Source organism: Drosophila busckii, chromosome 3L (assembly GCF_011750605.1).
Source record: "Drosophila busckii strain San Diego stock center, stock number 13000-0081.31 chromosome 3L, ASM1175060v1, whole genome shotgun sequence".
Lineage (NCBI taxonomy): Eukaryota > Metazoa > Arthropoda > Insecta > Diptera > Drosophilidae > Drosophila > Drosophila busckii.
This window is the reverse complement of record NC_046606.1, coordinates 5701972-5717771: the sequence shown is the minus strand read 5'-3', so window position 1 is coordinate 5717771 and position 15800 is coordinate 5701972. Positions and strand designations below refer to the sequence as shown.

Here is a 15800-nt window from a genome sequence, read left to right as displayed (position 1 = left end):
CATTACCAACAGACAACAGACAATAGAGAAATTATCTCTTTATGCCAACATTAAGTTTAAACTAATTAATTGACCAGCCCAAGAGCCCAGAGCTTCACATATATTTGACTATTTAGAAGTTAAGTGCATATTTTTGACATTCCTTGCGCAACTTTCGCTTTTGAGCTCATCACAGCAGCTTTTGTTTATATTTTTGGCAACAATTAATTTCAATTAAAGCTTCATTTATATTTATTTTTAAATTCGGAGCGAGAGCAGAGCAGCGCAGCTTTAATTGCTTGTTTGCTATGCGTAGTTGCTGCTTTATTTATTTTCTTTATAAACACACAATTTTTTGTGTATTTGTATTTGGTTTCGGCCTGGCCCTAGTAGCCTGGCCAAGTGTATTGAAAAAGCTCAAAAGAAAGTCTGGGGTTTTGAGCTTTGTGCCACGATTTAAAAAAAAAGAACAGAGCAGAGAGCACAGCAACTTTTGCTGCTGCAAGTTACCGCACCCGCAACATGGCGCAGCGCTGCTGCTGCTGCTGCTGCTGCTGGCCTAGTTACTGCCTTTGTTTTTGGCCATGCTGTATATTCGGTGTGCACAATGAATGGCGTTGGCCAACAGAACGTTTTGTTCGGCAGGAGCAGGAGCAGGAGCAGCAGCTTGGTTAGACGCAGCTCTCAACTGGGGAAGGCGCATAGCTCGTTTGTGGCCAAGCGCGCTTGGGACAACGCAGCACGCACAGTTAGCAACTTGGCTCGCCTTTTTGTTGTGCTCGCTGCTCTCTGGAGAGTTTTATCAGTTTTTATTACACTGCTCGAGCTGGAGCTTCAGCTCTAGTGCGCTATGTATGCAAATGAAGATGAAAGTTTTCGCTTTGTATAAAACTAGTTGGCAGTAGCACGAGCGCGGAGAGGGGGAGGGGCATGTGAGGTGAGGTGAGTGGGGCTTGGCCGAGTGGCCAACATATTGTCAACTTATGTCTTGCATAGATTTTTAAATTTGCTACGTTGCTCATAAATAGTCATCGCACTCTCTCTCTCTCTCTCTCTTTCTCTCTCTCGCAGCGCATACGAAATTCGTCTAAAAATAATTTTGCATTTTATTGCCTGCGTTTTTTTAATGAGCTGCTGCTCAGCGCGTGTGGGTGGGGGCTGGTCTGCGTATTTATTTAATTTTGTTGTTGAACCTGCGCCGCTTGTCCCTTGCAACTTTGCACAATTTATTCAAAATCAAATGTTTTTTATTTTTATTTCTCTGTTGGCCACTCGCTGGCCCAAGAGCTGAAGCCATTCAAAGTCATTCAATGGCCGTCGCTTTTCTCGCCAATTTTCTTTATTTTTTTGTATTTTTTTTTTTCGTTTGCTGGCTATGTTCATTGAATGTTTTTATTACGCTCAAATGAATAGATGCCTGGACGGGACCCTCTGCAGTTACAGTTGCTCTTCTTCTTTTTCTGCTTCTGTTGTTGCTTGTTTGAAGCGAAAGCCATAAAAGTCTAGCACAGATTTTCACACACAAGCAGAATTTAGTTTGTTTGCAATTTTAATAACATTTGATGGCTGCGGTTTAAGCAATAAATAATACAATAAAAATTAAATGTCTGAGCGACAAAAAATGGCAAACGCGCGCGACCTTTCTATCAGCAAACAATTACAGTTTATTTCTTTCATATCGAAATTATTTTTGGCAATCGAGCGTAAAGTCAAATAAGGCCAAGATCAAACACTCGTCGGCCAAAGCCGCTGCAAGGCACAGTCACCCCCAAAGCGCGAGAGAGAGAGAGAGAAACGAAAAGTCATTGCAAGCGATTTAACAACAACTCGCTGCAGGATAAATATTTTATGAAAACGCATAAACAAATCAAAGATGAATCAGACAGACAAAATCAGTTTTTTTCGAAAAGCAAATCAAAATGGGGGGAAAAATAAAAATCAAGCGCCGCCGATCAAATATGACCACTCAAGCGCGTTAAAGTACACACAGACACACACACACAGACATAAACATTAGCCCTCTGGCTAGGCATTAAGATTGGCAAAAATTATATATTTGCACAGCTGCGGGCAGCGGGGTAAACAAGCAGAATGCGAAGGGTAAGCGCTTGGTAATGTGTTTGTTATATGTTAAATCGCATAAAAAATATATATAAGTCTATGCTCAAGATATATCTACTCATCATAACAATGAGCAAGCAAGCAAAGGGCAACAACAGCTATAATAACAATCACATACCAAGTGAGCCCCCACCCCAGGAGCAACATGTGCGGGGCAACTTCACCCTTGAGATGAGCTCAATTCGTCGCTTAATGTTTGCCAAAATAGCCGGCGCATCAACGACTGCCCCCTTCTATATATATGTTGCTCTTATTGAATTGTATTTAATAAAATATGCGTGTATTGCCCGCGAGGGTTGCTGCTGAGCTGCTGAGGGTTGTAAGCGGCGCAAGAGCAACAAAAAAATAAATAAAAAGCAAGAGAAATTATATAAATAAATAATGAAGCTTTTGTGTCAAGTGTGTGTGTGTGTATTATATGAAGTGGGAGGGGAAGTGAGGCAGAGATTTTGTTGAAGGCGCTGAAAAGTATGCAGTGAAATGAACGCCCAGGTAGTAAATGCTTATTGAAGTGTATTAACTGCACAGTGTGTGCCTGTGTGTGTGTGTGTGGCCATATATCAAGCTGGCAACTGACATAAATTGTGTGCACTCAAATGTCCAGTTGCCGTTGCTGCACTGTTGCACTGTTGCACAGTTGCAAGCACATCCATCAATGACAACACTGTGTCGTGTGCAAAGATACGGCGCGTATACGTTATATACCCGTATAAATATGTTTTGTAAATTGAAATTATTGTTAACTTTATTGATAATGTTTGCTTATTTATGTGCAACTGCAACTGCACGACATATTTCAGCGTGTTTGTTGCATGCAACAAAATATGCAATTAAGTTGCGCATTTTGTGCAAATTTATGCGTTTGCCTTTGCTCTTTGCTAATGACTACTGTATGCGAAAGCGAAACGAATATTGATGAAGCTCAAAACACAAAATGAGTCCTAAACACAAGCCCAGGGCTAAATTAGGTATTACGCGGCTTGGCAAGAAACAACCGCAACAAACAATAACAACAACAAGAACAGGCTCGAACTAGCAAGAGGCAGCGGCAGTGGCAGCTGTAAAAACCGCAGGCAAAACATCAACGCTTGCCTAAGCTATGTTGAGCTGACAGTCAGCGTGTGTGTGTGTCTGTGTGTGTGTAGTAATCTATCTTAATATATGCACACACACACTCGCACACCTTTGTGTATTTGTATACAAGTGCGTCCCAATGACAGCCATGATTTCTGTATTAAAAGCCGAAAGCTGCCACTCAACGCTAAATTAACACAGCTAATGCGTTGTCTTTCGCCAACGCACACACCTTCAATACATTAATTATAAACTAGCTGCGCCAAAGCGAAAGCTAAAGCGAAAGCCAAAGCCGAACTCAAACTGAGTTGAGACTAAATTACAGTGCACAGCAGCAGCTGCCTGACTGAGGCCTGCCTGCTGTTTATAATAAACTTCGCCTAATAAAGCGCGTTAAGGCTCAGTCGCCAGTTCGTGTGACAAAAGCAAGCGCAGGCTTAAATCGCAGCTTTAATACTCAACTTTTGCGCTTAAAGCCAAACGTACTGTGAGTAATTCGATCAGCTGAGACTAACAATGGAATTAGAATTGCTTTAAAGGCGGCTGTAGCAATGGGTTTGCTTTATAGTTTGAAATTAAATTAATGCTGAGTAAACTTAATCTAGCATTGTAGCTGATTATTCCAAGGCAGGTGTATCAATAGATTATTTTGCTCTATATTTAAACAACTTCAGCAGCTTAGCTATAGATTTTCTATTGATGCCACACAAGAACTCAATTTATGCAGCCTTGACTTTCAATTGCCACAAAATGTGTTTAAATTACCCACAGTGGCTATAGTCAAGTCAATCTTTAGTTGAGAGTTGTCATTATGCGTTGGGCAATTAATTGCAAAGCGTTTTGAAGTCGTTTGCCGCCACTTGCTACAAAATTGATGCGTGCGGTAAAATTTGTTGCTGAAATATGCAGCAGCTTGTTGAAAGTAGCTCAGATATATATGTGTGCGTGTGTGTGTGTGTGTGTGTACTTGAAGCAAGCTGCCCGCGAGCAGAAAAAACTTTTGCGTTAAACAATAAAAACTCATTAATAATATGCATTTAAGTTTAATTGAACTACTTAATAAAAGGGATTGTCTGCGGTTAAGTAGGGGGAGGGGCGTGGCGTGGGTGGGTGTCTTGCTGCCATTGTTCTCGTTGTTAATGCCGCTGGCGCTTTGGCAGCGCAACATGAAAGCAAATTGTTGTATTCCAGGCATTGTACAACGAAAATGGCCGCAAACAAATTGCTCAACTTGCAAAGTGAACGAGTGTGCGTGTGTGTGTGTTTGAGTTTTTACTCAATTGAATTTTTGCAATTTTTTCTGTGTGTGTTTTTTTTTTGTGTGCTACATAGAAAGGTGCGTAATTAAAATGATGCTGCAGACAATTAAATGCATGCCACATGCAGCGGCGGCGATGACAACAATGAGCCTTGTGGCAAATGAGTTCGTCGAGTTCTGCATTTAATTGGAAAGCCAGACAAGCAAAACCAAACCAAACTCTGTGACACAAAAGAGAGTTTAATAGTTAAAAGTAACCAAGCACCGAGCTTGTCAAGTAGCCGGAAATTGAATGCTAAAATATTTATAGTACGTCTCTCTCAGTGTGTGTGTGTGTGTGTCTAAACAATTGAACAAATCGCATAAATTTGAGTTAAAGTGGAACAAAGTGTGAGCGAGAGGGAGAGCGAGAGACGCGCTGAGGGGCTAAAAGTGATTTATGCAGCGCTTAACAACAAATTGCAAATGGAACGCAATGAAACGAAACGAAATGAAACGAAAAATATCATGGAATGCTACTTATGCATGCATGTGTGCATGTCTCTTCATATGTGTGTGTGTGTGAACAGACAATCAACTCTCATGGCTGCCGCATCACAAAACCAAACTTATTAGTCTGCATATGTCTCTATATATCTGTGCAGCTATCTCTCTCTCTCTCTCTCTATGTGTGTGTGTGTGTGTGCACATGTGTTACACTACGTTGAGCCATAGATTTATTGTTAACAATCAGCAGGATTTGCTACCATACCATATGCCATATATGCTTGTTGACTATCGAAAGTCAATTCGACTTTTGGCTTTTGTTTTTGTTTTTGCTCTTGTTGGTTTTTATTTTCTGGTTTATTTTTGGGTGCGTGTCACATGCTCATTTGTCCAGTTTATGGCCAACATTATTGTGCGAGCTGTTGGCCTTTTATGACTTTCAATAAATTTCCCGCTTCCGCTTGCAAATGCCTAATACCTGTTTATTGCCGATTGTTCAGCCTGTTAGCTAAATGAACTGAACTCACCGAGTTAATGCTAAGCGCATCTGGCAAATTAGAAGATGTGTCTGGCATATTTACATACTAAATATTTTATTCTGTTCAGCCATAAGATCAGCAGCTGCACGAACGAACCAATGAAAATCTATGAACTTCACACTCGAAACTTTATTAACTGAAAACGCACAAAAAATAGTAAAAGAGTGAACAAGAGTTTTTCGTTTTTCGTTTTTCGCTTTTCGACAAACAAAAAATAATCAAATTGCAGTTTTCAGAGCTGTCATAGTCATGCATGAGCATTTTTGAAGAGGCGAGAGCGCACAAAATGGGAAAAAATAGAGGCAGAAAAAGAAGAAGAAGAAAAAAGTATCTGTTAGAAATGCTATTTATATTTCGAAACAATAACCATTCAATTCGAGCTAACGACTGGGGCCGCATAACGAACCAATTGAGCTGGACACAAGCATGCTCGGGCTATACTTTTGGGCTCGCCTTGTTTTGGGAACTGTTGTCGCATTTATTACCAGCCCAGTGTGTGTGTGTGTGTGTTGTGTTGCTGTTGGCAAATACTCGAAACAGCAGCAGCAACACCAGCAAAAAAGCAAAAAAAAAAAGCCTTTAAAGTGAACGCATTTGAAATGGTCATAGGTTCAGGCCACAGGCGCGACGACACAAACAAAACGTGCGCTGCATACAAATAAATGTATATGTGTGTGTATACGTGTGTGTGGGTGTGAGTGGCCGTGTGTTGTGTGGTCAACAACGACTGCCATTGGAATTGAAACAAATGCCACACAGCACACTGTGCACTGGCCAATGGGCGTGCCCATAAATTTTTTACCAAATACGTGAACATAGGTGCAGCTGCAGCAAACTTCGGTGCAGGCCAGGCCTGAACAAACAGAGAAAACTGCAGGCAGGCAGGCAGACATCAAATGGTATTTAAATGCAGGCAACTAAGCCTACAGCTCAACTCGAAAGTGGGCGCGTGTGGGCGGGTGGGAGCTTTTTGAATTTTGAAGTAATTTCTTAGCTACTTTTGCTTTTGGCCATGTATGCTGCATGCCAATAACACAAACTGTCAATGGCAATTACAGCCAAAAGTCAGACACAAATCAGAGTTTGGCATGCACTATATACATACATCTATATCTATTGCCACTTGATGTGCTGGAATTCGGTTAGAGTTCGTCGTGTGCATCATTTGTTCGCAGTTCGTTGCTGCTGCTGCTGCTGCTGCTAATGGAAATCCCTTGGTCGTTGTCAGCTTCAATGTGCATTTGTCAAATGCTCTGGCAAGCGTCCACACCTCGAGCACAAGTTTTGCAACAAAATCCCATAAGCAACTGCCACTTGACGTTCGATTAGTTGACGACTCCCGTCCCATCCCGTCCCGTCCCCTCTTCTATCTTTTGCCAGCACGTTTTATGTCCAACTTTATGCTGCCGTCTGTTACGTGTGCTTGTCTCATCAGCGCGCTCTGCCTTTCTCTCTCCTCGTTGCTGCTGCAATTCTGTTGCAATTTTTATGTCCTTGCATGCCACACGTCAAGCTGCTGCTGCTGCTGCAGCGTCAACACTTGCAGCCGCTTTAGGTGCTTATAAATTTGTCATACGGCAAATTGAGCCAAATTTTTAGCCAACTACTTGAGCAGCAAAGAGTCTTCGTGCTGAAAGCTTGCTTGTGGCTCTAACATCAGGCACACAATTCACTCGCACACAGACTTAATAAATTATTTAGCAGCCTTAGCTCATTTAATTTGAAAAATGTTTGCCATTTGACTGCACATTTGATGCGATGCTGATGCTGCTGCTGCTGCTGATGTGTTTGCTTCATTAGTAGACTAAAAGTTTGCTAAATTCAATTTATACAACATACAACAATTTTATATTTGCCAACTTGAAATACTAATGAAGCGCTTCAATCAGCTTATTTACCAAGTTCACATTCATATGTGTGTGTGTTGATTTAAAAAGTTTCTATAATTTGGCATGCAAAAATATTTTGCAGTTTAAAGCAATTTGAAGTCATTTGTAGCCAATTTACACACACACACACACACACTCACACACATGTGCTTTCAGTCGTATGTGTGCCCTTCGTCGTTGGTTTAGCGTCGCCTATTTTTTGTTCAATTCTTGCTTAAATGAGTCATGCTAATGGCAAACCATTAGCAAAATTTTCACACACACACATGCACATGCATATATATGTTTGTCTGGCTGTATTTGCGATAATTAAGTTGCATTGGCAACTGACATTTGCGCTGCTGTGTGCTGGTGTTAGTGTGAAAACTATGGCGAGACTAAATGAAAGAGAAATGCTGCTTTGAAGGCTATGTTTAAATATTTAAATGTGTGTGTGTGTGTGTGTGTGTGTGTGTCAGGGCAACTGCTGCCAGGGCTGCAGGCGCAAAACATGTTTCTTAAGTGTTGTTAATTAAAAGTTAATGCCATAGTAATGCAGCCAGCGACTGCATATAGATTTCTGAGCAATTTTCATAGCATACTTTTCAGCTGGCAGCATAACTTTCATTTTATTCGGAAACTAATTTGAAATGCCAACAACATTTTTGTTAACTTTTGAGCAACGAGACGAAACTTGTTATTACTTGAATGCTACGCATTAACTGTATGAGCTTTTGGCATAGTCCATTATTTAAGCTCAGCTCACTAACGAAAATGTTTGCCCAACAAAAGTTGCAACTCATTTGTAATTTTTGCTATGGCTGCAGCCCTGCTGCGCCACCAGGGGACCAGGGGGTTGGGGCTAGCAATTGTTATGGCTGTTTGTAGTCGCTGATTACGCAGCCGTTTACGTCAAAGTCTAATTGCAAGCTGCGCTAAAAATACGAAATTACTTAAATTGCACGAGCCGAGCTTTCAGCTTTCAGCTTTCAAGGTGCAGTAAAAAATACAGCCCACAAAAGAAAAACGTTAAGCAGCAAATTAGGGCCATGCCAAGAGCCTTGACAGCGCCACTAACTATTTATAGCATTTGCTAATACATAACTGTGTTCATTTGTATAAGCGTGGGCTATAAACAAATGTTGTCGTGACACTGAAACTGAAACAGAAACTCGCGTATGCACTTAATATTTCACTTTAATTTGCAGCCTAATTGTTGCTAATCAACACGCTAATAGCCAGCGCAATTAAACAATGAGAGACAGAGAGAGATAGAGATAGTAAATGCAGTTGCTAGTGGCGTTGTCAGATATTTTATTGTTATGAGTTTTGCAGTCAAGTCAAGTGCAGCAAATGTGTTGGGGGTAGGCACGACCCGAACAGTCGGTCGCATTTGTTCACTTTCAAAATTGCACTTTAATGGCTAATTGAGTCCTTTTTTGTTTTGTGTCCTGTTTGCCAGCCAGCTGGCATGAGTTCAGGTTGACTCAAGCGCCAAGCGCAATTAACAAAACGCTCTCTCTCGCTCTCGCTCTCGCTTTCGCTCTTTAGGCTACACACAAGTGTCAACGGAAGCCCACACTTGAGCAATGACGATACGACATTTCCTTAATGAAGCCAACAAACACACACATACAAATAGAATAGTTGTCTGTGTGTGTATGTGTGTACAATATACTGAGTAGGTGGCATAAAACTTGATGGCCCTCAGTGCTAAAATGACTGAGCGAGCTCAGCTCATTTGCAGCATTTAGCTGAAAGCTGCACAACATGGCGTATGTGTAATTATGTAAAAGTTGCCAAACGATTTTTTGGCCAACAGTCCATGTCAATATGTCAGTTGGTCCGCATAACAAGCAGAGTTTCGGGGGGTACGCACCTGACACCAACAGCTCGCTGGTGCTATTGACCAAGTTGTCCATAATTGGCTGGAACGTGTAGAAGGTTAACGTTTCCAATTTATTCGACTGCACATTGATTGACAGCAGCGCCGGAGTGCCCCGCAGCAGGCCATTGTCAATTTTCTTCAGCAAATTGTTGCGCAAGTTTAATGTTTTCAAATTGTTCAATCCATCCAAAGCACGCTCCGATATGCGCTGTAATTAACAGAGAGAGAGAAAAGTTAGTTTGCATAAAGTAAAAGCATAAAATTTGACTTGGCTGCAAGTGGCCATAACTTAATCAAATTCATTATAAATGCTGTCACAAAAGTACTTTACGGTTAAGTAGTTAGTTCCTGGAAGCAACGCACCTAACTTAACTTGGCTAAATTGAATGGCAAATCAACAGAAACAGAGCAAACGATACTTGGATACGCGCAATAACATAAAATAGATCAGATTGCAGCCCAAACTAAAACCAAACCCAAAACAATACAAAAGCAATTTCCATTTGACTTTGTTGTTATTAAAAATGCCGTGGGCAACGTAAATTGTTCAATTGTCTTCGTTAGAAGCGTTTATTTCGAAATCAAATAAAACTCGTTTTAATTTTATTTAAGCTGTCATATCAATTTTCGTTGACTTTTTGCTCTCTACCCACTCACTCATCCCCCCATCTACTGTCTGTGCCCAACATTTAAAAAAGCTCAAATGAAAAATATTTGCGAGCATTTTTTATGCTGCTTGTGTGCGTATTGTTTCCACTGTTTTTCAACAGTTTTACCATTGCCATTGCCATTGTTGTTTGTTTGCGTATTTATTTATGTATATATGCTGCCCCCACTCCAACACACACACACACACACTGATATTTATAAATAGAACATATGTAGCTGCAGCAAATATTTCGTTTGTCTTGAATATTATTAAATGTGTGTACAAAGTACAACAAGAAAAGCAAAACGAGCGGCAAGCAGTGAAAGTTGAGTTGTGTTTTCTCTACGCTGCGCTTTCGTCTCTCAGCCATTATTTAATATTCAATATGCTTTGTCTAGTGAAATGGAAAAATTATGCATATTAAATGCCAGCAGTACAATGAGACATGTGCTGTCATTTGTTCTACTTCAAAAAAGAAGCCGGGCGTATGTACAAAAAAAATAAGCATACGCACTGTGAGCATATCTCAGCTCGCGTTTGTTTGCCAAGCTGATTGACACAACAACAAAAACGACAAAAAAAATATAGAAATATTTTATATTTTATGGCGCTATTTTGTTAGTTTGACGAGCTGCTTTTTTGCTTGCTGTTTGGTGTTTTTATGAGGCGTTGCCAATAAAGAAAAAATTGTTATGTATGTGGCGGCGGCGGCGGCGGCGACTGCTGGCGGCGTAAACAAACTTGTGATAAGCAGCAAAATAAAATTGAATTCAATTTAAATGCAAGGCTGACCAATTGCCTTAAAGCTCCAGCTAAACCTTCTAGCGCGCCAAATGATTTATGAAGTGCGTTGAGCTTACAGCAGAAGCAGAAGACAGCGAAATGCCATAAACCGGAGCAAAAAACATGCAACGCAATTTGCTTTTATTGAAAGCGACAGAGAATATTTTTCGCTTTCTTTGCTTCCTCTTGCTCTTGGTAGTCAAGCAAAACATATGCGTAATAATGGAATGTTCACTGCTTTAGAGGCAAATCCAGAGCCAGCGACAGACCCAAACCCAAAAAAAACTCTTGCTAGCGAAACAAAGCGACACGAAGGCGATAACAAGCCCAATCATTATGACTATGACAATGGCGAGGCGCCCGCCACTTGAGCAAACACTTGACAGCACACATGCGTGTGTGTGTGCATGTGTGTGTGCCTGACACATATGTAAGTTGCCTGAGTGTGACATGATATGCGAGCACTTTGTAAAATGGAAAAAAGTGAAGCCAGAGCAAAGACGCTGAGACAGAAGCTGATGTTGGGTGTTGAATGGCGTTGCTGCTAACAATGTTGGCCCAGGATTCGAGCTTATCGCATTGCCCACAAGCTTGTACAGCTGCCTACACACACACACACATATGGGAGAGAGCGAGAGCTCAGCTGACAAAAGTTTTGCAGCGCTTTACACACACACACACACAGACGCATGAAGTGTGTCCATGAGCATTTTTATAGCTCGCTTGGCTTGCATATCAGCTGGCGAAAAAGGAGTGGCCATAAATCCATTATACTCATGATTTGTTATTCAATATTTTTGTAAGTAGATTAACTTGCAAGCGACGCATTTGTTTTCTCGCTCAGCACACACACACACAAGCGCATTAAGCCATGTCCTGCGGCATACCCAAAAACATAATTTACCCATCTATTTATCATATTAGCGCCTAGTGCGCACAAACAGCGTGAGGGCAACTGCTGAGTGACCACTTAAATCACCACAAGGCAAAGGCAAAACCATTCGAATTGAATTTATGACACCAGCCAAAGTTGTTTGTTACTGCCTCGGACCGAGCAGTAACAACATCCTTAGCTGACAATTTATGGCCACTTGAGTAAGCCATGAGATAAACTTGTAACTGGGGCAGCGAGGCGCGCGTCAAATTGCCAATTTATTGATTGAAAAAGTAAACTGGAAAGATTATTATAGCTTGATATATAGTCGGCACTGGATTAATGCGCTATTAATGCAGCCGGGACTCACCTCAATGCGATTGTCGTCCAGCTCCAGCTCGCTGAGACTCCAGAGCTCGGCAAAGACTGTGTCGCCTATAAAGTTGAGATTGTTGCGCGTTAGCTTCAGCACATTGAGATTGCCCAGGCCTCTGAAGATCTCGCTGGTCAGCACATTGATTTGATTGTGCGCCAAGTTCAAATAAGTTAAACGCGCCATATCCGCAAAGAGTCCTTCGTGCAAAGTGCTAATGTTGTTGTTGTTCAGATAGAGTCGCTCGCAGAGCGGCAAATTGCGAAACGCATAACGATCCATTTCGAATATCTGATTGTGCTCCAGGTTGAGCTCACGCAGGCGAATGTGATTGGCAAAGGCGTCCTGATCCAGCGCCATAATGTGATTGTTGTTCAGTATAATGCGCTCGAGGAAGGGCAAGTTGGCAAACGCGTAGCTCTTGACAATCTCCACCTGGGAATATTCGATGACAATGCTGCTCAGATTCTTCAGCGGCTCAATGATCATGGTGGGTATGTAGTCCAGGCGCGCATTGTTCTGTATGACGAACTTGAGCTCGCGCAGACGCTTCTGCTGATAGAAGCGCGTCCAGGTGGTGTCGTTCTGATGCAGTCCCTCCGAGAATACCCAGCACTCGGCCTTCTGCACGGGCATGTGGTTCTCGTCCGGCGTGCAGTAGCACATGAGCTTCATGTCGCGACGCCGCATGCAGAAGCCAGTGCTGTCAATGGGTCCAGTGTAGCCGGAGAGGCCTGTAGCTGAGGACGCTGAGCTGCTGCCGCTGCCGCTGCTGCTGCTGCTGTAATAGTTGCCATTGTTGCTGGTCATGGCGGATGCAGCGCCCGAGCCATTCGCCTGGCCCCGGGCACGACTGCGACGCTCTTCCTTATCGCGCGAGCGTGCGGCGGCGGGTGCGATGAGGCAGCAGCTCAGCAGCAATAGCAGAGCCAGGCTGAACAATGCCGCCATTTTATGGCGCTGATGATGCGGCATGCTTGGCAGCTACTTGCCGCACGTTGCGTGCGTCTGCAACGAGAATAAAACCAACAAAATGTGGTCAGGTTAATAAAATATACACAGAGCGGACATAAAAAGTTGGGGCGCGCAGCGCAGCAAAGTATGCAACAGATTTTTGATTGAAAATTTATGACTATAAAATAAACAACACACAATATATAGCTATATATATTGTATATGCAGATATTCGATATGCAATATTCGAGCATTAAAACGAGCCTGGTTTGAATTTCATTTAATTTTAGCTCGCGCGCTTGTTGTGGAAAAAGCCAATTCATCTTTTAATTCATTGGCGCAAGCATAAAAAGCTCGCAAAAGTTAAAGCGTTCCACATAAAAATGCTAATTAATGTTGTTAACTTTTTACTTAACGCTCATATTTCATTTCACATTCACGCATTGTGCGCCGCCCCCCTCTCTCTCTCTCTCTCTGTCTCTTTCGCACGCTGACTTTTGCTTACTCATTTTCCGGCTTATTCAATGAAAATGCCGACAGTGAAAAGTTCATGACACGGCCGTTTTCTATTGTTGTTGTTGTTGTTGTTGTTGTTGGGCCTCCTGCTGGCTTTTCGCTGCCTTCATTTGACGCTCTGCTGGTTACCTCAAGCACCCAACTCCAGCCCCCGGGACTACCCTTGGCTATAAACAAATTTATTGCGCTCATAAATAACTGCAACACTGTCGCTGATTGTTCGCTCAATGGCAACGACTTTATGAAATTTCGGCTCATCCTTAACAGAACAAAAAACAGAGAGAGAGACAGAGAGAGAGAGAGAGAAACACAAGCCCAATTGCATTTCAAGTGTCATTTGCCAAAGTGCTCTCTAATTATGCGCTTATAAGTATTTTTTTCGCTTTTAAATAAATTAAAAGGTCACAACACAGACTTTTGGCATATTCTGCGCTGCTGCGGCATAATGAAGTGTAAATAAGTTATTGGCAAATGTCAGAGCTGCTGAGCAGTGATTTGCATAAAATATTGCAAACTGGTTGAGGCTTCTCTTGAGTTATTGACAGGCTACATTACATTGATTTGCGTTATGAAATATTTTAAAGCAGTCGCCATGTTAAGTGTTTTGATTTGTTTAGCAAAAGTTCAAGGTTCAAAGGCAGGCAGGGCCAGGATTAACTCACAGCATTCGAGGCAGAGCAAAGTTCGCCAAGCACTTGTTGGCTTCAATTTAAATATCAAAGCAAGTATGAAACTAAGACATGTGTGTTAACCACAAGCGCCGCAGCTTTGAATTAAACCAGAGCCAGCAGCTTGGCATTCGTCTGAGGTGCCAGACTAACTTTATATATCTTGCTATATATGTATGCCTTGGAATTTTTAAGTGTGTTGTCAAGCAGCAAATCAAAAAATATATACATATGCAAGTGTGTGTGTGTGTTCGTAATTAGATTTTCATGCTTGCAAGGCACTCAACATTGACACACATGCAGTCAACTCTGCTGACAGCCACAGCCAATTACTCAAAGAGCGACAGAGAGAGCGACAGAGAGAGAGAGAGAAAAATCAATTTGTTGATTATGCATAAATCATAAGATTTATGCGACTTGCGCTTAAGAACATTCAAAAGTCATTTATCAAGCGAAACTTTCTTTGCCATTGCTTAAAACAAGCGCGAAAAGCTTTCAGTGCAACTCACTCAATCAGCAATCACAACAAGACGCTGCTTAAGCATAGAAATTGATGCAGCAACAACGTTAACCCATTTGTCTTCTTGTTGATAATTTCGATTAAACTGGCAAAGTGAGTAGGGCAAACAACAAGGCACAAGCTTAACCCTCAGCACATTTTACCTGTGGAACAAATTGAATTTTTATTTAATGCAAAGCATTGCACACAAATCGAAGTTTAATATATAGTTAATATATTTGTTTTATAAAGCAAATGCGTAACTGCTAATGCTTGATGTTCTAGTTTCTTAGGCTTTAATTAAGGCAGCGAAGTTCAATCAGTGCTCACTTTTCTGCGCGGAAAATCGAAAAGATCCACACAGACCTTAGCGCTCATTCGTGGGTTAAAGTATGCACATGTGTGTGTGTGTGTGAAAATTGGAGCAGCAGCCACAGCAGCTCTTAGCTCAAGCAACATGAGCGCGAGTGCTGCACATAAATTCGCTGCTGCTGCTGCTGCTTCAATGAAAATATTACTTGGGCTTTAAAAGGAGCAGGCAGCGGCATAAGCAAGCGATTCCTTTTGTCTGTCTGTCTGCCAGTCTGTCTTTGCTTATCAGGCCGCATTCAATATAAACATAACATTGCGCCCAGGCTCGAGGCTCGAGGCTCAAGGCTCAAGCTCAAGCTGCTGCTCCTGTTGATGAAGACAATGCGGCCGCGCTGCTGCTGCTGCTGCTGCTTGCGTGTGGAAATTGTTTTCAATTTTCGTTATTTGACAAATGGTGACACTTCCGCTGTGCCAGCAACCTAACAATATGTCTGTCTGCCTCCCTCACTCGCTCTCCCCGACTCTCTCCCTCACTCTTTTTCGCTGTGTCTGTCATGAGGTTTTGTCAACAATAAGTTTATATGTCGGGGCTGGCGTTGTAGTTGTTTATGACATGCTCGTGCTCATCATCATCATCAGTGGCCCACACACACACTCGCACACACACACTCGCACATTATGCTGTGAATAAGTTTAAGCTGTGACATGGCACACATGGCTCGGCACACAACTCGGACGTGCTTGACTTTGACGGACTCGCTCTGTTTATCCTGCGGATGTGTCTCTGTGTGTGTGTGTGTGTGTGTGTGTGGTCCAATGCTGACAAGTCAAGACAGCGTTTACGTTACGTTACGTTCTGTTAGTGTTACGTTTACGTTTTTATTTTGGGGCAAATAAAAAGCCAACTGCAGCTCATAACCAGCTCTCGGACCTTTCTGACAAATGGCCGAACAAGCCAC

The 15800-nt window shown here is 42.1% G+C and overlaps 1 protein-coding gene across 2 annotated transcripts in view; it reads right to left on the bottom strand.

Annotated features, from left to right (window-relative positions):
- LOC108600786 (connectin) overlaps window positions 1-15800 on the bottom strand; it is a 41091-nt gene that overhangs the window by 3438 nt on the left and 21853 nt on the right. For both annotated transcript variants that reach the window (XM_017988559.1, XM_017988558.1), the window contains exons 3-4: window positions 11890-12900; window positions 9205-9421 (exon numbers count right to left, since the gene is read on the bottom strand). In XM_017988559.1, the coding sequence (XP_017844048.1) occupies window positions 9205-9421; window positions 11890-12867 (1195 nt within the window). In that variant the 5' untranslated portion in view covers window positions 12868-12900. The remainder of the gene's footprint in view (window positions 1-9204; window positions 9422-11889; window positions 12901-15800) is intronic.